The 22,432-nt window shown below is 50.0% G+C and overlaps 1 protein-coding gene across 2 annotated transcripts; it reads left to right on the forward strand.

The window, feature by feature from the left end:
• Window positions 1-2,025: 2,025 nt before the first annotated feature.
• Window positions 2,026-22,224, forward strand: LOC120104705 (proline-rich receptor-like protein kinase PERK2). Of its 2 annotated transcripts, none has more exons than XR_005507075.1 (2): window positions 2,026-2,554; window positions 4,991-7,128. XR_005507075.1 is itself a non-coding variant. In XM_039116295.1 (2 exons), exons 1-2 carry the CDS (start codon window positions 2,099-2,101, stop codon window positions 22,197-22,199), a joined length of 510 nt encoding a protein of 169 aa, XP_038972223.1. In that variant the 5' UTR covers window positions 2,074-2,098; the 3' UTR covers window positions 22,200-22,224. The 2 variants fall into 2 exon arrangements, 1 of the variants encoding a protein (XP_038972223.1); XM_039116295.1 differs by lacking the exon at window positions 4,991-7,128 and adding an exon at window positions 22,146-22,224 and having other exon boundaries at window positions 2,074-2,554.
• Window positions 22,225-22,432: the final 208 nt, after the last annotated feature.

Genomic DNA, 22,432 nt, shown 5'->3' on the forward strand with positions numbered 1-22,432 from the left:
GAACCGGTTCATCTTCAATCTCCTGGGAGAAGGGCGACTTCGTATTGAACTCGAAGTCGCCGTTACGTCCCGATTTTCTCCCGTGGAGTGCCTGGATTTGGCGCTCCAGTTTTTCGACCTTCTTGTCGAGTTCATCATTCTGGAGGATCGCTACAGCGGTTCCTCCGGGTGCAGGTTGCCCTGGAACCGACTCAGCTTCTGAAGGCTGTGGCCAGCCTCCGTGATCTCTGACTGGGTGCTCTCTCCAGAGGGAGGCCTGGACTTGAGAGTCCTGACCTCGAAGAGGAAGCCCGCTTGTAGGGGGCTCCGGTTGAAATGGAGCCGGGGGAGGCGGTGCTGCTGGGATGCCCCTGGGTTGCAAGCTTTGGACGGCGGTAGCCAACGCCTGCACTTGCTGCACCAGGGCATCAAACTGTTCCGGTTGAACTTGAGGTGCTGGCTCAACCGGGGGTGGTGAGTTCCGAACGGAACATTCTGGGCTTGGTGGAGGACGTCGAGAGGCGTTGGAAGCCCCTTTGCTTCTTAGCTTCATGGTAGCGAACTCGGGCCCTTCCTCTAGCGCCAACTGTTGCTGGAAATTGGACCCGGGGGCCGCCGCGAAGCCGGGAAAGGAGGAGCTCCGCTGCTGCAGGGGGCGGACGGCGGTGCGCCGGCCGGCTGCGTCCTCCGCTGCGGGGGGGTGTGCAAGTCCTGCAAGGAAAACCGGTGGCCGGGCTCCCCGGCGCCGGCCCTCCGATGCCTAAGTCAGAGGAGGCAAGTATGTGGAGAGAGCAGGGAAGAGAGTATATGGAGAAGACAGCAAGAACATTTGGATAAGATAAAGAAGACGAAGAGGATGATGTCCTCAATTGTGTCTGTGCTTCCCGGCGGGTTCAATCCCGGGGATCTGTTTCCGTTTTTCTCTCTTGGTTCTCCCAAGTTCCCTTTTATAGGAGGGGATTACGTTACCTGGGAGGTAACCGGGGGATTTGTCCCTGTCTGTGATAATTGGGCACGATTTGGCCCATTTATGGCATAGTGGAGAACGGGGCCGAATCAGACCGGAACCAGGGAGTTGTCATGGTCGATCGGACCTGTTGGAGTGGTTGAACCGCCGGCCGTAGCGGGCCTGGGGTCTGTGGATGGTAAGTGCATTTATTACCGAATGAACCGGCGGTCAGGTAGAGCCATGCGCTCTGATGGTTCAGTGATCCGGAGATCGTCTCGGGCCGTGTTCATTAAATGCCTGAGTGCATCGGAGACTTGAGGGAGTCTCATGCATTAATGGCAGGTCGTGCCGAACGCCTGCGGAGATCTTATGCCTTGATGGCTTGGAGATGGTGGCAGGTCGCAAGCCGTAGGAGTTGTCAAGTCCCTTGGACTTTAGGCGGAGGTTGAACATTTGGTTAAGGCATCGGCTCGGCAAGGGTGCCGAGCCGAGCTGGTCGCCCAATGGGGCGCCCTGTGGCGGGGCTGCTTTGAGCACTCCTGGTCGGCGCCCTTTAGGCGAGCACCTTCTAGCAGAGCGCCTCGGCGCCGTCTTTGGTCGGCACTTTCTAACCGAGCAGCTTATTTTGGTTGGGCACCTCTTGGCGCGCACTCTGGTCGGCGCCTTCTAGTCAAGCGCCTTCTTGGTCGGCATCCTTTGGCCGAGCAGCTTTCTGGTCGGCGATCTTTGGCCGAGCAGCTCTCCGTTCGGCACTCTTTGGCCGAGCAACTTTCCGGCTGGCGCTCTTCGGCCGAGCGCCTCCGTGAATGTATGGCTTGGGGTTCTTCCCCCAACAGACTCGATGACTGTGTTGGCTCCTTGTGAGAAATTATATCCTACGTCAGGTATACCAGCTTGGCAGGATATGCCAAGCCAATAAAATTTCGACATATCAATTAATGTTAACATCGAATAAGATAAAAAATATATTCGGAGGCTATTGAAAGAGTGTGTTGCCTGCCAAATCGTGCATGTATACCAGGAGATGAACAGAGCTACGAATTAGATCGCCTCCTTTGTTGCTCACCACTCCGATGAGGTTGTTTGCCGCCTCCCACTTTTAGGATGTATTCTCTCTCTATTTATATATCAAAGAGAAAAAATATAAATATAAAAAGAGAGAGTTCCTCCATGTCCGAGATCGAGCGAGCGATAAAGGAAACAAAGGTGACGCCGGCAAAGACTCCGGCAGATTCTGCGTTCGGATCTCCACCGGAGAACCGTCCAATCCACCACCGGACGCAAGCCTCCTCCATCTCTGCCTCTTGCTTCTCCTCCGCCTCCCCCTCCCTATCTCCTTTCGCCGCCCACCGATTCTTCCCCTCCTCCACCATCCCCTTCTCCTGGGAGCACCTCCCCAGCGTCCCTAAAAGCCCCAAATCTCACTCCCCCACCTCCTCTTTTGCTGCCGACCCTCACATCCTACTCCTCCCTTGCCCCCGCTCCGATCCAAATCGGACGTCCTCCGCTTCGACCCCGTCACCGTCAACATCGACGCTGCCCGCCTCCGCTTCCTCCCCACCTCCGGCACTCCCAATGCCACCGCGCACCCCCTCCTCCACCGCCATCAGCTTCGTCGCCGTTCAGGTTCGCCGCCCCCATATCTTCCTCGTCGATGCGTCTTTTGTTAGTGAACCGAGTACAAAGATTATGACCTAGGAAAGAACCAAGCACTAAGATTAATCGAGTATGGCTCAGTTGATCTAGGAAAGAACCAAGCACAAAGATTAATCGAGTAAGGCTCGGTTGATTCTGAGAATATTGTTCATGAATGATCGAATGTTGAGAAGTTGAGACCCTGACCATTAGTGATCGAACGGGTGACGAAAGAAACCAAACCGCCTGTCTTGTTTCTCCGAGTGTGCATTAATGCTTCCATCACATCTCACTTCCTCCTCTCTTCTCTTCCCCATTCTATCTCGTGATCCATCTCCTTCTTTCTTTCCTACCTCCAATCACAGCAATAACATTTCTATTTCTTATCAAAATAAGAAAGAAAAAAATTAATGTCTCGCTCTCCTTCACACATGGATGCCATTCAAATAGAATATTCAACAGTGATAGTCTTTAAACTTTTCTATTGTTAAATTTTCACTGACAATTCATATGGTGGCCATGGTGCATGGAGCAAAAAAAAAAAGAGAGTTATATATAACTATGGACTAAAATAGGGCCTGTAATTAAATTTTCATCATAAATTCTTGCAAGGATTTAGGTAGATCCTATGCCCTTTCAATCTATAGATACTTGGTTCGTTTGGAAATGTAGATGTATTTCTCAAAAGTGATTGTTTAAATTTTGTATTAGATCAGTTCTTCCACAATCATGGATGGCTGTGATTAAAGCAAGAGTTTTGATGTGAAATCGCAAACCATTTTGATGTATTTTTAATGCATGTAGATGCTTAACTAAGATTTTTGTTTTCCCATTTTGCATGCTTCTGTTTTCACTGACTCACTGTTGAAGTGCATGTCTTTCTAGTGCTTTGCAACTTTTTCTTGCTACCATTATCATTCCTCTTAAAGATTGAATAGCCAAGGAAAATGCATTAATGATTTATTCACATGGAATATATCATGTAAAAGCCTTCCACAATAAGCAACTCAATGCATATGAAGTTATAAAGAGCCTTGCTGAATTTTTGAGAGATTATCATGTTGATATCATGTGCTTCTATGATGCAATTGGAAGCTGATATAAGTCAAATGAACCTTTAGTTTAATCATTTAACATGAGGGAGTTATAAGGATTAAGTCCTAAAACCAATTTTTTGGCTCTTTGGATTCTTTTTTATTAGTGAAGTACATAATTAGTTTAATTTCATTGAGGGTCAGGACAATAGTGATTGGCTTCGCTGTCTTCTTTCCTCACTCATTCATCATTCTTCTTCTTTTGCCTTTCATGTGCCCGTAAGTGCAGCGCACCCAGTCTTCTTTTGATCTTCTGCATCACCATACCATCACCATCATCTGTGTTCTATCATTTGTCCACTCTAAATGCAACTACCAAACTTGCTGTAATATTGACATTTTAAATCCACAGTACCTATTTTTACTAGATGCTTAGTCTTTTTGAACTAACAATTTGAACGTTCTATCTTCACTCGAGATAGATACAAGGAATGAAGAAAACAATTCCAGCATTGCAGTAGCCATCAAAGTACATAAGATCCAAAATTTAAGCTAGGCTCTTTGATCAAATCTTACAATCTCTAACCAGGGGGCCATACCTTTTGAATATCAACATCAACTTACATTCACAAATGTAGAAAGGACTACCCTCATATAGTGTAGTCAATGACTGTTTAATCAAGAAAGATGATAAGAAATAATAACAAAACACCACTCTGGAATCCAAAAGACAGAATGATGTGATTGTAAAGATGAATTAATTTGATAACATAAAAAATTGCACATATCACATGAAGGTTGATTATATGGAAAGAGGGAACGATTAACTTATAGCTAAATTAATTAAAACACAGACTCAAATCTTTAAAAAAATTTGTTCTGCATTATATGAAGCCCCTACGTAAGCTAACCAAGCTGTTGCCGCTCAAAAGTAATCCAACTGGATCTCAAAAATATCAGTACATGGATTGGAGAGAGATTAAAACATCTTCAGCCTTGTCGAAGCTAATTCTTGCTCTCATGGCCTGGAAAGTCTGTTGCACCTGCAAACCATACAGTCAGTGCGCATGTTCTCTTATGACTAGAAAGACATTCCTCAGGGCTAATTAGATTTATTTGCTTCAGAAAATCTAAAGTTTTATCCTTGCACAGGATGGATTTGGGGCAAGCAGTGAACGCTTCTTGATATAATGTTTCTTACTACATTATCCTATCTCTTATTATATTTTATTTTTGAGTTGAGTAAACATTTACTGTCTTCACTCTCTGAAGTTAAAAATTTGCACTCCTAGGAGTAGCAAAATTCTTTTTCACCAGTATGTGTTTAAACATGTCAGATGTATGGGCCTGATGGAGGTTGCTTGTTTATGTTTTGGAACCATTCATGACACAGGATTGATGTAGCTGACCTCAAAACAGGTGGCATAAGGCTTTTATATTTATGGTGACTGATGGTCAACTTTGCCTTCCAATTTAAAAAGCTGTTCTAGTGTTAACCCTGTGGATGTGTTTGTAGCTTTAAGTGTTGCTTTTCTGGTTGTCCCAATCACCATGCGACTAAGTTACTATATGTAGTTTCTAAGGAATTATTTGCCATGTTGAGAAGAGCGCATATGAAGTCTTGGTGCTTCTTTGATATTTTTGCAGATTATTCTCCTCATTTCCCCCAATATAACTGATTTGAAAGAAGAGAAACTTCAGGATTTTATTATGCTGCCTGATTGTTAAAAGTTTGTTTTATAATGTTCATCTTATGTCAGAGTCGAGGGTATCCTGAATTCCGATACACTATTTCTATTTTTGTTATGGGAGCCCACTTAGCTCAGAGGTTGGAGCATCGTATTTGTAATGCGATGGTCATCAGCTCAATTCCAATAGCCTTTTTTTTTTTTTTGGCTCTATCGAATTTTCCATGATCGATATTCTCTCTTTCGCTAAAAAGATTGTGAGAGAGTGATGGAAACTCTAACCCTGTCAAGGTGATTTGTATTTTGCTCCTCTTTTCTCCTTGCCTGCAAGGATTTTATTGTATTCTTTCCTCCCTTTCTAATAAAGACTGGTGGTCTGTGGCCTCCATTTTAGTCAATAAAAATTGTACATCTACATATATTCTTCATCTCAAGATGTTCATCTGAGACATTGGCAGAGTTATTGTCATGCGAGGCCCAAGTCTCTGCAATTTTGTTGAATTGAGAGGGTACAAATTTGTATTCAGAAGGTAATTTGATGAAGAGGTAGTAATTTCAGCCTACTGCTCTGACTGCTGCTGATATATTGTCTGTTCAGAAGGCAGATCTGTATACCTTGCAACCTGGTGATCATTTTACTTACAGATATGCCTGCCCTTTACTTCTGCATGTGCATCGATTTGGATGACAACGAACTGGAGATCCTTGAAATCATTCATTATTATATTGAGACATTGGACCATTATTTTGTAAGTATGAGTCAGGTCTTCTAATCGTATACTCAAGGAATACATATCAAGCATAATTATGACTATATTCTTTCAAACTTTCTTACTCTTTTCGCATTTTCAGCTTTGTGAGCTGGATTTGATCTTCAATCTTCATAAAATACTTTCTTGCATCTCCTTGCACGGAGCATGTTATTTGTATCTCTTTGTTTTTCGCATCCTTTGTTGGATGAGAATCTGATTGCTGGTGAACTTCAAGAGTCGAGCAAGAGAACTGTTGCGGTATGTGTCGCCGCACAAGTGCTTACACTATGAGCGATGACAAATTATTCTCATAGTGGAAATTACAAAGGAAAAAGGAATCACGATGTTGGTTCTCTTGAATTTCTGTAAGGACAAAATAGTGTTTTTCTCAGTATCGATCATTCAAGTATCTAATTCCTTGCCATGCTGCCTTTCCTTAGTATCTCTGAATAGTAAGAAAGGGAAAATTCTTGGACCCCAATCATGCGACTCTATGATCCACATGTAACTCTGCCAATTATCAAGCACTACGGATGGAGAAGCACCGTGTTGATCAAGTAGTTAATGTGCATATTGTCACATATTTGGGAAACCAGCTGATGTTACTTGCAGGGTAATGACTGTTCTTTAGCAGGTCTATTTTGCTCTGCAGGGTTCACTGGTTGAAACAGCAAAAGACCAGGCTGGTTTGATGAGCAATGCGATTTGCATAGGCCATCAAGTAGAGAATATTATGGTTTCATGGTGCTCATTTTCTTTACCTTCACCTCATTTGAATGGGACACATTAGTGTTGCCTCTTTATTCTTCTTTCTTTTTTGGCTTATTTGTTTCCTTCTCTTTTGTTCTGCCCGGCATGTTTGAAGTAATAGTTATATTATTCCATTAATTCTTTCTATCATTTATCTCCAATCTTGGTACTAAAACCTAGACTAAACTGAGGCTTCTGTTCTTTGTGCAAAACCAGTTTCAAGTCTTGCATGAAAGCCTTTTGCGACATTCCTTCAGTTTTGCCTCCATTGCTGACATTTTCAGCATGAAGGCAAGCAGAAATGCTTCAAACTTGTATTGATATATGTTAGGCCCTGTTTGGGGGAGCTTTTGGAGGGCCAGAAAGCACTTTCTGGCCCTCCAAAAGTACTTTTAGATGAAAAACTGTGTTTGGTAAATTTTTCAAAAAGCTGTTTCAGCTTTTGCGGGAAGCTGAAAACAGCTTTTGGGAGGAAGCTCCAATTTGGAGCTTTTGGGAGGAAGCTGTTTCAACTTTTTCGGAAAGCTGTATTTTTGACAGAAATGCCCATATTAAAATATAATAATTACATAGCTTGTCCCTTTATAAACCTAAATGGTCATTCGGAGGATGAAAAATTAATTTACATTAATATTTTATACCTTTATTTTTGTATTATACTATAAATATAATATCATATTATATTATATCATAATACATTAATATGTTATGTTAAATAATTTAATATTATGTTATATTATGGAAAATTAATTTATACTAATAATTATAATATTTTATACCTTTATTTTTGTATTATACTATAAATATAATATCATATTATATTATATCATAATACATTAATATGTTATGTTAAATAATTTAATATTATGTTATATTATGGAAAATTAATTTATACTAATAATTATAATATTTTATACCTTTATTATTGTATTATACTATAAATATTATATTATATTACATTACATTATAATACATTAATATGTTATTTTAAATAATTTAATATTATGTTATATTATGAGAAATTAATTTATAGTAATAATTATAATATTTTATACTTTTATTATTGTATTATACTATAAATATAATATATATTACATTATATCATAATACATTAATATGTTATGTAATTTAATATTATGTTATATTACCAAATATTAATTTACTCTAATAATTATATTACTATTATGCTATATTAACATAATATTATTTTATATTACAATAATATTATACTATATTGTATATTTATGTATTAATTTATTATGTTCTGTTGTATAATACTATGCAATGTCCTTTATGGTAATTTTGTCATACAAAAGTACTTTCTCAGTTTGTTTACCAAACACAAAACAAAGTACCACAGCACTTTACGAATGTAGTTACCAAACAGCAAACAGCTTTTTATAACAGCTCTACTTCAGACAGCTCTACTTCCAACAGCTCTACTGCCAACAGCTCCCCCAAACAGGGCCTTAGCCTCCTGCTGTATTCTGATGATTGCCACAGGCCTCCCTTCTACTTCTGACCATAGTTGCCACAATGCGAAACGTTACAGGGGACATTACATTACCAGATGTTGCTGGAAATTGGACCCGGGGGCCGCCGCGAAGCCGGGGAAGGAGGAGCTCCGCTGCTACAGGGGGCGGACGGCGGTGCGCCGGCCGGCTGCGTCCTCCACTTGACTGTGGGTGCCGGACCTCCAAGTGGAAAAGAGCAGCACGGACACAGTCGAGGAAGGAGGGGGTCCCGCTACAGGGATGGCGGATGGCTGCACGCTGGCTGCTGACGTCCTCTGGTGGGGGTGCGCCGGTCCTGCAGGAAAAACCGGTGGCCGGGCTTCCCGGCGCCGGCCCTCCGATGCCTAAGTTAGAGGGGGCAAGTATGTGGAGAGAGCGAGGAAGAGAGAGTGTATGCACAGAATATTTTTGTTAAGATGAAGCCAAGATGAAAGCTTTGATGTCATCAATTGTGTCTGTTCCCCCCCACTTTTTCCCCCAGGCTCCCCTTTTATAGTGGGGTTTTGCGTTACCTGGGAGGTGACAGGGGAGCTTGTCCCTTTTGTAATAATTGGGCGTGATTTGGCCCATTAATGGCGTAGTGGAGGATAAAGCCGAATCGGACCGGAGTCAGGGAGCTGTCACGGTCGATCGGACTTGTTGGAGTGGTTGAACCACCGGTCGTGGTGGGCCTGTGGTTCGTGGATGGTGAGTGCATTAATTGCTGAATGAACCGGTGGTCAGGGGGAGCCATACGCCCTGACGGTTCATTGATCCGGAGATCGTCTTGAGCCGTGTTCATTTAATGACTGAGTGCATCGGAGACTTGAGAGAGTCTCATGCATTAATGGCGGGTCGTGCCGAATACCTGCAGAGATCTTATGCCTTGATGGCTAGAGATAATGGCAGGCGGCAAGTTGTAGTTGAGTTGTCAAATCCCCTAGAGGATTGAGTGCTTGTTAAGGCATCGGCTCGGCAGAAGTGCCGAGCCGAGCTGATCACCCGATGGGGCACCCTGTGGCGGGGTGAAGTATTCCTGCTCGGCGCCCTTTGAGCGAGCATCTTCTAACCGAGCGCCTTTACTTGGCGACATCTGATCGGCACCTTTTAGCCGAGCGCCTCTCTGGTCGGTATTGCCTGGTCGGCTCTTAATGGCCGAGCAGCTTTACTTGGCTATTACAATCGGGCGCCCCTTGGCGCCCTCTCTGGTCGGCGCTCTTTAGTCGTGCACCTCACTGGTCGGCACTCTTTGGCCGAGCAGCTCTCTGGTCGGCACTCTTTGGCCGAGTGTCTTTCCGGTCGGCGTTCTTTGGCCGAGCGCCTCCGTAACAGTATGACTTGGGGTTTTTCCCCTAACACTACCCCCCGACTTCCGAGTTCCAGTTGGCTTCCAGCTGGAGCGTGGGAAGTAGTCTTAGTTGGGGCGTTACGGGTTCCGAAAATTTCGATTCGTTGCGCGTTTTGAATTATCGAGCGCTTCGAGGTGCCTTTAATAAGCGGCGTCTTTCCTTTCCCGAAAAGTATCATTATTGGGACACCTTTCGCGAAGCGTCCTCGCGTCGTGGGCTCATGATGGGGTCACACGATCTTCGATAGCGGACGCCTTTTCGCACGATCCGATGGGGCGCTTCGATGTCCGGAGCGTTAGCCCTAATCAAAAGCGTCGCTCTGTCTTTTAGACCGACACGCGTCGCCATCTAACCAGGATGCAGCGTTTTCCTCGCTGATCCGGGCCGTTGGGGAGGTCTATTTAAACTCTCCTCCGGCCCTCTATCCTCCTTTCTATTGCTTTCTGCTTCTAGTTTCCTTCCTCTGTCTTCTCGGTCCAGAGTTTTATTCTCCGGCGTCTTCCTCAGGTGGTCTTCCTTTTTTTGGTTTTTATTCCTCTTGTAATGGGTTCCCCTCCCAGTGAAGTAGTATCCACCATGAGTGTCCTGGAGGTCGAGATGACCGAAGAGTGGTTTTTCCCTCTTCAAGGGTTCCGTTTGGAACCCGCCAGGCGAAGGGATCGGATAATCGATCCTCCGGTAGGCCGGATCGGAGTGCACTGGGAGTCGCTCTGGGCCGGCCTCCGATTCCCTCTCCATGCTTTCGTGAATGAGTTGCTGACGGTATGTCAGTTGGTTCCGGCGCAGCTCACTCCGAATGCTTGGAGAACAGTGATGGGATTCCTATCACTGTGTTTACTGCAGGGGATTCCTACCTCTGTCAATGTCTTCTGGCGACTTTTTATTTTTAAGTCGAATCCGGTAGACAAGGAGTGGCTCTACATCGCCCTTCGGGTGGGTCGGCCACTCTTTCATGGTGCCCCCTCGTCCATTCATGGCTGGAAGGAGAAATTCTTCTTTCTGGGCTCTGAACGGTCCTGGGGGTTCGACCCCAGGTGGAGGCCGACTCAGCTTAAATCTATCAATAAGCTCCCCCGACTCTCTCAGCGCGAGCAGGGGATCCTCGACGCCATCCACGGCCTTGGGGACGGGATCCTGCTGAACGGCCTTATCAGTGAGGACGCCCTGGTGAACGTGGGCTTGAGCTCGGCACGTCCTCAGGGTAAGGATAGTTACAGCAGTTTTTATTTCCTTATCATTCTAATGTTCTAATTTTGTTCGTCTTTGCAGACATCGCGAAAATGGTGACAAAGAGCGAAGTCCTCTACGCCCGCTTCCAAAAGAGGGCGGCCGAGCTCGCTGGAGAGCCCACCGAGCCGAGGAAGAAGCAGAAGGCCTCGGCGACCTCAACTCCCTCGGCAACAGTGGCGGCCGAGGCAGGTCCTTCCCGCCCCGCTGACTCCGAGGCGGGCCCTTCTCAGCCTGCGCGCCCTGAGGCTGATCGGAGAGAGGGCGCGGGTTCCGAGGGCTCGGGCCCCAGAGCCCCGATGGCGCCCTCGTGCCTGGCGCCTTCGGCGCAGAGTCCTGGTCGGCGGGATGCTTCAGTCGCCGACCAGGAAAGGAGTCCTGCGGGTGCCGTGCTTGCACGCCCCGCAACAGTCATGCGGCGGTCAGATGGGCCGCCCGCCCGACCCCAGCCCCTTAGCTCCCAGCCGGGGGGCAGTCGAGGAGCCTCGGGGTCGGCTCCATCTGGGCCAGCTGACGCTGGCCTCCCGAGCCTGCCAGGCTCGGACGAACGGGTGCCCTACGCACCCTCTTGGTCCGTGTTCGAGGGTGATTCGGCCCTCCGCAGGTGGCGCGCGAAGTAATTCGGCTTGCGCTGCTCCCGGCTGACCGGGCCATGATGCAGTCCATGAACTACGGCGCTTTCATGGACGCCACTCGTTGCAACATCGTCCGGGTAAGTAAAATCTTCCCCCCTCAAGGGTTATTTGTTGTTTGTTTGTTTTTTGCCTCACGTCTCTCTTTTACAGCACGTACACGAGACGGAGATGTTAATGCACCTGGTCCATGAATACCGGGGGGAGGCCCGGAGGCGTGAGCGCAGTTTTGACGAGGCCCAGAGGAGGTACATGGCCTCCGAGGCGAAGTACCTGGCCTCCGAGGAGAAGTTAAAGGCCTCCGAGGCCGAACAACGGGTGCTCCAGGAGAAGGTCGGAGCGTTCGACGAGAGAATTCGAGCTCTATCCGCCGAGCTCGACGAAGAGAAGGGCGCGCACTCGCTGGCGAGATCCGAGCTGCGCGCCAAAGAGGCTCGGCTAATTAAGGCCGAGGAAGCACTGACTGCCCGTGGGCAGGAATTGGAGGGCGCCCGCGGCCGCCACCTAGAGCTCGAGCAGGAGCTTAGGGACCTCAAGCGGAAGGCCTCTTATCATGAGGTCCGGGAGATAGAGGCCCGGGAGAACGCCCAGAACGCCGTGCAGCTCTTCCGCGAGTCGGAGGAGTTTCGCGAACTCATGGCGGAGGAGGGCGTAAACGGGCTGATCCAAGGTTTCCGGGACTTCCGCAACTAGTTGCGGCAGCTTCTCCCGGATTTCGATATAAACCTGCTCAAACCGGGAGCAGGGAGGGCGGAGGCGGAGGCAGGAACTCCGGGAGCCGAGGCGGCCGTGGCCGAGCCTGAGGTGACCGAGGTCGCCTCCGAGGCTACTCCCACTATTGCCGAGACCATTGTAGAGGTCTTGGCTGCCGAGCCGACCACTCCTGGAGCTGCCGAGGCTGAGGTGGTCGAGCTCGAGCCTCTAATGTAATTTTCGTTCTTTTCTTGTAAGGTCGGGATGGCCTCCCATGTGAGAGCCAAACCCGAGCTTTGTACTTAGCCTACGGGCTTTTTTGAAATGAATATACATTTCTTTTTGGGAACTCGTTTGTCGTAGCGCAAGTTTTCCCGCTCGGATCCATTTTAGGTTTCGAGGACATGGGCTTCATGGCCACTAATTTCGCCCGCCACAGGGTTTGGGTTTAGGTTCGGCTTGCCGAGCTCCATTATTTGGTCCTCCAACTAGTTGGGGACCTTGGGGTATTGTTCACCCGAAGGGTTCGGGCTCGGAAGGTCTTTCCGAGCCTAGTCCAATGCGACCAAGCCCTGGGGCGGTCATTAGGACTTAAACTTTAGCGAAGTCAATTAACTTCGGGTCCGAGCCTTTAGTTATCGGGGTCGGACCGAATTCTCTCCCCACAAATTGGTTGAACACTTGCCAACTCGTGACAGGGATTCACCAGACTTGGCATGATACTGTGCTAGTGTTGTGAGCATTCTTTCGCCGAGGCGATTGCAAGTGCTTTCTGCTCGGAGTCCGTTCTTCAAGGACGTCGGCAGAGATATCCGAAAATGGGTAGAATAATGTAAAGACATTAAATAAATGGTACCTTGTACCGTGTGCGTCCTGGCGCCGAGGCGACTGCAGACGCTTCTCTGCTCGGACTCCGTTCTTTGAGGACGTCGGCAGAGATATCCGAAAATGGGTAGAATAATGTAAAGACATTAAATAAATGGTACCTTGTACCGTGTGCGTCCTGGCGCCGAGGCGACTGCAGACGCTTCTCTGCTCGGACTCCGTTCTTTGAGGACGTCGGCAGAGATATCCGAAAATGGGTAGAATAATGTAAAGACATTAAATAAATGGTACCTTGTACCGTGTGAGTCCTGGCGCCGAGGCGACTGCAGACGCTTCTCTGCTCGGACTCCGTTCTTTGAGGACGTCGGCAGAGATATCCGAAAATGGGTAAAATAATGTAAAGACATTAAATAAATGGTACCTTGTACCGTGTGCGTTCTGGCGCCGAGGCGACTGCAGACGCTTCTCTGCTCGGACTCCGTTCTTTGAGGACGTCGGCAGAGAAATCCAAAGATAGGTAATATAATGTCGGTAGAGAAATCCAGAGATAGATAGGATAATGCCGACAATAAATACAGTGCGTCCTTGCGCCGAGGCGACTGAAGACGCTTCTCTGCTCAGACTCCGCTTCTTGAGGACGCCGGCAGAGAAATCCAAAGATAGGTAATATAATGTCGGCAGAGAAATCCAGAGATAGATAGGATAATGCCGACAATAAATACAGTGCGTCCTTGCGCCGAGGCGACTGAAGACGCTTCTCTGCTCAGACTCCGCTTCTTGAGGACGCCGGCAGAGAAATCCAAAGATAGGTAATATAATGTCGGCAGAGAAATCCAGAGATAGATAGGATAATGCCGACAATAAATACAGTGCGTCCTTGCGCTGAGGCGACTGAAGACGCTTCTCTGCTCAGACTCCGCTTCTTGAGGACGCCGGCAGAGAAATCCAAAGATAGGTAATATAATGTCGGCAGAGAAATCCAGAGATAGATAGGATAATGCCGACAATAAATACAGTGCGTCTTTGCGCCGAGGCGACTGAAGACGCTTCTCTGCTCAGACTCCGCTTCTTGAGGACGCCGGCAGAGAAATCCAGGAATAGGGAACTCCAATAAAGAAATCCAATAATGGAGAAATCCAATAACGGAGAAATCCAATAACGGAGATCCCATAGAGAAATCCAATGATAAAGAGCGAGGCAAGCTCGCCAGCCAGGGTTGATGAAGAACGAGCCGAGCTCGTTTGACCAATAAAGATTATATCCCGAACATATCGGGTCATCCCGACAAATCGGGGCATCTCGACGTCTCGAGGCATCCTGATGGTGGTCAGGGTAGGAGCACGAGCTGAGCTCGTCCGGTCAGAGAGGACCGCTAACTCTTGCCGATGGAGCACGAGCCGAGCTCGTCCGGTCAGAGAGGACCGCTAACTCATATCTCGACGTCTCGAGACTTCCCTATAGCCGGGGCATCCCAACGTCTCGGGGCATCCCGACGGATCGGGGCATCCCGACGTCTCGGGGCATCCTGACCGTGGTCAGGGTAGGAGCACGAGCCGAGCTCGTCCGGTCAGAGAGGACCGCTAATTCTTGCCGATGGAGCACGAGCCGAGCTCGTCCGGTCAGAGAGGACCGCTAACTCATATCTCGACGTCTCGAGGATCCGACAGGTCGGGGCATCCCGTTGTGGCAGGGCATCCCAATATATTGGGGCATCCTGACGTCTCAGGGTAAGAGCACGAGCCGAGCTCGTCCGGTCAGAGAGGACCGCTAACTCATAGCCGATGGAGCACGAGCCGAGCTCGTCCGGTCAGAGAGGACCGCTAACTCATAGTATCTCGACGTGTCGAGCGTCCCGACGGATCGGAGCATCCCGTTGCGGCAGGGCATCCCGACGGATCGGGGTAGGAGCACACCTGTCATCAGAATATAATCAAGAGGATTGGTGAGCTCAAGAACAGGTTCGTAAACCATAGATTTACCATGAAATGGAATCTGCAAAATGAAATTCAATAATTAAATAGTGGACCCCTTTGGGGTCCTACTGATGATACACGCGGAGATTTTCAGAGCTCCAGCTCCGCGGGATGAGAGTTCCATCTAGGGACTCTAGCTGGTAAGTCCCGGGTCTGCGAATGCGCGTGACTCGGTATGGTCCTTCCCAATTTGGGGCCAGCTTTCCTTGCTCAGTCGGTCGGGAGGCTTCAGTTCTTCTGAGGACAAGGTCTCCTAGCTTGAAGGATTTGACCTTGACCCTGGCGTTGTAGTACTGAGCTGTCTTTTGCTGGTATCTTGCCATGCGGACTCGAGCGGCCTCCCTTGTTTCCTCGATCAGGTCGAGGTTATTCCTGAGCTGCGAAGAGTTGGAGCCGGCGTCATGATGCTCGACTCTGGGAGAAGGAAGCCCGATCTCTAGCGGGATAACGGCCTCCGTTCCATATGTCAGGTTGAAGGGAGTCTCGCCGGTGGGGACACGGAACGTTGTCCGGTAGGCCCACAGGACATTGTATAGGTCTTCGACCCATTGTCCTTTAGATTTATCGAGCCTGGCTTTGAGACCCTGCAAAATAGTACGATTCGTTGCCTCGGTTTCTCCGTTCGTCTGAGGATGTGCGACCGAGGTGAAGCGATGGTCGATGCCAAGCTCGGAGCAGAAATCCCTAAAGTGGATGTTGTCGAATTGGCGACCGTTGTCGGAGATAAGGATGCGGGGAAGCCCAAATCTACAGATAATGAACTTCCAGACAAAATCCCGCATCTTCTGCTCGGTGATCCGGGCGAGTGGCTCGGCTTCCACCCACTTAGTAAAATAGTCGATGGAGACGACCAAAAACTTCCTTTGTCCGGTGGCCAGCGGAAATGGCCCAAGGATGTCAATTCCCCACTGGGCAAAAGGCCAAGGGGAACTGATCGAAGTCAGGGGAGCCGAGGGTCGGCGCTGAATATTGGCGTTCCTTTGGCACCGGTCACATCTTTGGACGAAGTCCATGGCATCCTTCTGGAGTGTCGGCCAGTAATATTCTTGGCGCAAAATTTTGTAGGCCAGCGCTCGTCCTCCTAGATGGTTTCCACAGATCCCTTCGTAGACTTCACGCAGGGCGTAATCCGCCTCTGTTGGGCGGAGGCATCGGAGGAGCGGAGAGGTGAAGGATCTCCGATAGAACTTCCCTTCGTACAATATGTACCGGGTGGCTTGGCGCTTGACTCGGCGAGCTTCTCGCTCATCAATGGGGAGGACTTCATCTTGCAAATAACTGATGAGTTCGTCCATCCAGCTTGGCTCGAACTCAACACAAAGGGTCCGCTCGGGCTCGTCCGTACTGGGCTTTTGGAGATACTCCAGTATCGCTTCCCTGGGAAGCTCGCTCATGCGAGAGGACGCCAGCTTTGATAGCTGGTCGGCCCTGAGATTTTCCGACCTGGCAACATGTTGAATGTGAAAAGAGTCCAAGGTCGAGGCGAGATTCCGTACCTTCTGAAGATACTTCTGCATGGTCGGGTCTCTGGCTCCAAAGTCGCCCACGATTTGGTTGACGACGAGCTGGGAATCACTGAAGGCCTTTAAGCCCTTCACTCCTAGCTCCTTGGCTAGCTTGAGCCCGGCGACAAGTGCTTCGTACTCCGCCATATTATTGGAAGCAGGAAATTCGAGGCGCAAGGCCTGCTCGGCGACCACCCCCTCTGGGCTGGTAAGGATAAGTCCTGCTCCGCTACCCCCCGAGTTTGAAGAGCCATCGACATGCAAAGTCCATGTCAAACTCGGGGTCGACTCTGTTGGTGGCTCAGGCTCGGGTTCGGGCTCGGCTTCATCCGGTATAGTGCACTCGACTATAAAGTCTGCGAGCGCTTGTGCTTTGATCGCCGGTCTGGGCCGGTACTCGATGTCGAACTCTCCGAGCTCAATGGCCCATTTGGTAATTCGCCCCGCACGGTCTGACCTCTGCAAGATTTGCTTGACCGGTTGGTCGGTAAGCACGGCTACCGTGTGGGCTTGGAAGTAGGGTCGAAGCCTTCGAGCTGAGATGACCAGAGCATAGGCTGTCTTCTCAAGCTTGGAGTATCGGGTCTCGGCGTCCCTTAGGACCCGGCTGGTGTAATATACTGGCTTCTGGAGTTTACCCTCCTCTCGGACCAGGACCGAGCTTACTGCTACAGGGGAGACAGCTAGATATAGGTAAAGGAGCTCGCCCTGTTGAGGCTTTGTGAGCAGGGGAGGGGAAGCCAGTAGATACTTGAGCTCTTCAAAAGATCGCTGGCACTCGTCCGACCACAAGAAATTCTTCGGCTTCTTGAGGGCCGCAAAGAATGGAAGGCAGCGCTCGGCTGAGCGGGAGATGAACCTCCCGAGGGCTGCTACTCGGCCCGTGAGCCGTTGTACCTCCTTGACCGTCCGAGGAGGCGTTATCTCTTGGAGGGCTCGGATCTTCTCTGGGTTGGCCTCAATTCCTCGCTGTGTAATGATAAAGCCGAGGAACTTGCCGGAGGTGACTCCGAATGCACATTTGGCTGGATTGAGCTTCATCCGGTACCTTCGGAGTGTGGAGAATGCTTCATTGAGGTCGGCTACATGGTCTTGCGCCACCTTGCTTTTCACCAGCATATCATCCACGTAGACCTCCATGTTTCGACCGATTTGGTCTTTGAAGATCCGGCTGATCAGCCTTTGATAAGTTGCCCCGGCATTCTTTAAGCCGAACGGCATCACCTTGTAGCAGTAGGTTCCCCCATCGGTGATAAAGGCTGTCTTCTCCTCATCTTCTGGCGCCATGCGGATCTGATTATATCCGGAGAAGGCGTCCATGAATGCCAGCAGCTCGTGACCTGAGGTGGAGTCCACGAGCTGGTCGATGCTGGGAAGTGGAAAGCTGTCCTTTGGGCAGGCTTTATTCAGGTCGGTGTAGTCCACGCACATACGTCACTTTTCGCTGGCTTTTTTGACGAGGACCACGTTGGCGAGCCACTCCGGGTAGGCTATCTCCCGGATGAAGCCAGCTTCGAGGAGTTTGCTGACCTCCTCGGCTGCTGCTTGCTGTCGTTCAGGGGCCGCGCCTCGCTTCTTCTGCCGCACAGGCCTGCTAGTCAGCTTTACTTGGAGCCGGTGGACCATGATCTCAGGATCTATCCCTGGCATGTCTGCAGGCGACCATGCGAAGACATCCATGTTGTCCCGCAGGAAGTTGATGAGGCGACCCCTCTCGTGCTCATTGAGGCCGGAGCCAATCTGCACAGTTAGCTCAGGGGAGTTCTCTTGTAAGGGAACTTGAATCAATAACTCACCAGGCTCTATCCGCTCTTTTCGAGGGTCGTCCCGTGCTTCCATAACCTCAGTCGAGGGCTGGTCGGTTGTTGGGGCAGGCACCTTGGCCGGTCGCCTCGCCTCATGGGTCGCCAGGTAGCACCGCCTCGCCACCATTTGGTCTCCTCGAACTTCGCCGACTCCCTGACTGGTGGGGAATCGCATGAGCAGATGGTGAGTCGAGACGACTGCTCGGAGGGCGTTGAGGCCTGGCCTTCCGAGGATGGCGTTGTAGACCGAGGGCAGGCGTATTACAAGGAAGCTCATACCCACGGTACTCTCTCGAGGAGCGAGCCCGGCTGTGACCAGAAGGTCAACCTCGCCCTCTACTGGGACTGAATCCCCAGTAAATCCAACTAACGGAGCATTCATCCTCCGTAGCTGTTCTTTGGTCATCCCCATTTTACAATACGCACCAAAGTACAGAACGTTCGCCGAGCTTCCATTATCAACTAAGATGCGTTTTACATCGAATTTATTTATAATCAGGGAGATGACCACGGCGTCATCATGGGGAGTTTCAACTCCCTCGAGGTCGTCATCCGAAAAGGAGATAGCTTCAGAGGTGCGCGGGCGCTTCGAAGAGGCTTCTTTCCCTGAGGCTTCTCCCGTCGAGGTCCCGCCTCGGATAGTGTTGATGACGCTGGCGATGGGCCTGTTGGCGTTTGAGCCTTCAGGCTGTGCTGCTCCTTCGGCCGGCTTCTTCCCTTCACGCCGGCCTTGTATGAACCGATTGAGCACCCCTCGACGGATGAGTGCTTCGATCTCATTTCGGAGCTGATAACACTCCTCGGTATCATGGCCTTGATCCCGGTGATAACGGCAATACTTTCGGTTATCGCGCCGGGTTCTGGTGTCTGGCTTTGGAGGTGGGAGCCGGATTTGATCCCGGTGCTCGATCTCCATGAGAATTTCGGCCCGAGGAGCGTTGAGAGGAGTGTAACTTTCGTACCTCCTCTCGGGTACGGGGGCCCGTGGTGGGAACCTCTGCTGTGGTGGTCCCCTCGGCCGGGGCGGACTCTTTGGGCGGAGCGGATTCTTGGCTCGTTGCGGGGACGGGCTTCTGCGCTGGCTGCGCTCCTCGCGGCGTCTCTTCTTGGGATTTGGCTCGGCCCCGCTTCGCCTGGCTGCCACGGCCTCTTCCGCCTTGGCGTATTTCCGCGCCCGGGCGAACATTTCGGTGAGGTCCGCGGGGAAACTCTTCTCGATCGAGAAGAGGAATCTGTAGGACCGGGCTCCAGCCTTCAGTACTGACATGGCGATAGACTGGTCGAGCTCCCGGACCTCCCATGTCGCAGCGGTGAACCGGTCCAAGTACTCCTTGAAGGACTCTCCCTCCTTTTGTTTGATGTCGAGGAGGGAGTCGGATGTCCGCCGCTGAGGCTGGCTGGCGGCAAAATTGCCAGCGAACTGCCTGCCGAGCTGCTCAAAGGAAGAGATAGTACTCGGCTTCAGCCCGGTAAACCAGAGCCGGGCTGGTCCTCGGAGCGTCGCCGGAAAGGCCTTGCACATCATGGCCTCCGAGGCTCCTTGCAGGGTCATTAAGACCCGGTAGCTTTCCAGGTGGTCCAGGGGATCAGTCTTGCCGTTGTAAGGCTCCACCTGGGGCATCTTGAACCGTTGTGGGACCGGTTCATCTTCAATCTCCGGGGAGAATGGTGACTCCGTACTGAACTCGAAGTCGCCGGCATACCCCGACCTTCTTCCGTGGAGTGCCTGAATTTGGCGCTCCAGCTTCTCGACCTTCCTGTCGAGTTCATTATTCTGGAGGGTGGCTGCGGCGGTTCGCTCGAGCGCAGGTTGCCCTGGAACCGACTCTGCTTCTGAAGGCTGCGGCCAGCCTCCGCGGCCTCTGGCTGGGTGCTCTCTCCAGAGGGAGGCCTGGACCTGAGAGTCCTGGCCTTGAAGGGGAAATTCGCTTGTAGGAGGCTCCGGTCCAACCGGAGCCGGAGGAGGCGGAGCCGCCGGAATGCCCCTGGATTGCAAGTTTTGAACGGCGGTAGCCAACACCTGCACTTGCTGTACCAGGGCATCGAATTGCTCCGTCCGAACTTGGTGAACTGACTCAACCGGAGGTGGTGAGTTTCGGACGGAGTGTTCTGGACTTGGTGGAGGACGTCGAGGGGCGTTGGAAGCCCCTTTGCTTCTTAGCTTCATGGCAGCGAACTCGGGCCCTTCCTCTAGCGCCAACTGTTGCTGGAAATTGGACCCGGGGGCCGCCGCAAAGCCGGGGAAGGAGGAGCTCCGCTGCTACAGGGGGCGGACGGCGGTGCGCCGGCCGGCTGCGTCCTCCACTGGACTGTGGGTGCCGGACCTCCAAGTGGAAAAGAGCAGCACGGACACAGTCGAGGAAGGAGGGAGTCCCGCTACAGGGATGGCGGATGGCTGCACGCTGGCTGCTGACGTCCTCTGGTGGGGGTGCGCCGGTCCCGCAGGAAAAACCGGTGGCCGGGCTTCCCGGCGCCGGCCCTCCGATGCCTAAGTTAGAGGGGGCAAGTATGTGGAGAGAGCGAGGAAGAGAGAGAGTGTATGCACAGAATATTTTTGTTAAGATGAAGCCAAGATGAATGCTTTGATGTCATCAATTGTGTCTGTTCCCCCCCCACTTTTTCCCCCAGGCTCCCCTTTTATAGTGGGGTTTTGCGTTACCTGGGAGGTGACAGGGGAGCTTGTCCCTTTTGTAATAATTGGGCGTGATTTGGCCCATTAATGGCGTAGTGGAGGATAAAGCCGAATCGGACCGGAGTCAGGGAGCTGTCACGGTCGATCGGACTTGTTGGAGTGGTTGAACCACCGGTCGTGGTGGGCCTGTGGTTCGTGGATGGTGAGTGCATTAATTGCTGAATGAACCGGTGGTCAGGGGGAGCCATACGCCCTGACGGTTCATTGATCCGGAGATCGTCTTGAGCCGTGTTCATTTAATGACTGAGTGCATCGGAGACTTGAGAGAGTCTCATGCATTAATGGCGGGTCGTGCCGAATACCTGCGGAGATCTTATGCCTTGATGGCTAGAGATAATGGCAGGCGGCAAGTTGTAGTTGAGTTGTCAAATCCCCTAGAGGATTGAGTGCTTGTTAAGGCATCGGCTCGGCAGAAGTGCCGAGCCGAGCTGATCACCCGATGGGGCACCCTGTGGCGGGGTGAAGTATTCCTGCTCGGCGCCCTTTGAGCGAGCATCTTCTAACCGAGCGCCTTTACTTGGCGACATCTGATCGGCACCTTTTAGCCGAGCGCCTCTCTGGTCGGTATTGCCTGGTCGGCTCTTAATGGCCGAGCAGCTTTACTTGGCTATTACAATCGGGCGCCCTCTCTGGTCGGCGCTCTTTAGTCATGCACCTCACTGGTCGGCACTCTTTGGCCGAGCAGCTCTCTGGTCGGCACTCTTTGGCCGAGTGTCTTTCCGGTCGGCGTTCTTTGGCCGAGCGCCTCCGTAACAGTATGACTTGGGGTTTTTCCCCTAACACCAGAGATTGATGGTTAGGAAATCCTGATGTCTTTCCACCTGATGTTTTCCATTTGGGAAATCTGAATTCAATGTCTAAATAGGGAAGTTTACTATGGCCATTATTAGAGATCACGTAACAATCTGCCTCACTCATAATATTTTTTTTTATTAGCATAATTTTGTGTTAATTTATATTATTTTTTTTTGTTCGCATAATTTTGTTAGAGTAATTTTAAAGATCACATGACAATATATATTACCTATAATATTTTTCATTGTTGGTGAGATTCTATATCAGTCTATATTATTTTCTAAATTTGTACACAAATATGTATAACCTACCGAATATAAAGAAGAAGAAATAAAATTATTTTTTTTAAATTTTTCTCTTCTTCTGCAGGTATCTATGGCTGCTACTTTGTCTATCCAATATGTTTTGGTTTCATGCATTTAGATACGAGCCGTAGTTATGAAATCGGTGGTCGGTTAAAACTTTAAACCCCATTCGCTCGGAGTCTGATCCGCGTTCCCGAATCCGTTACTCCGCCACGTGCGTGACACCACCGACGAACTGGCGACAGCCGAATAGGGGCAATTTGGTCATATAGTCTCCGTAGTCTCCCCGTCTTCAAAGCGACATCTGAGAGGACCTAAATGCTAAATCCCCTCCTCTCGAAACGGCGCACA

This window comes from Phoenix dactylifera, unplaced genomic scaffold, assembly GCF_009389715.1.
Source record: "Phoenix dactylifera cultivar Barhee BC4 unplaced genomic scaffold, palm_55x_up_171113_PBpolish2nd_filt_p 000077F, whole genome shotgun sequence".
NCBI classification, from domain to species: domain Eukaryota; kingdom Viridiplantae; phylum Streptophyta; class Magnoliopsida; order Arecales; family Arecaceae; genus Phoenix; species Phoenix dactylifera.

Excerpts from the sequence above, each read along its gene's own strand:
- LOC120104705 (XM_039116295.1), top strand. The coding sequence starts at position 2,099 with ATGTCCGAGATCGAGCGAGCGATAAAGGAAACAAAGGTGACGCCGGCA. Across the intron at positions 2,555-22,145 it reads TCAGCTTCGTCGCCGTTCAG|GTATCTATGGCTGCTACTTT; the intron begins GTTCGCCGCCCC and ends CTTCTTCTGCAG.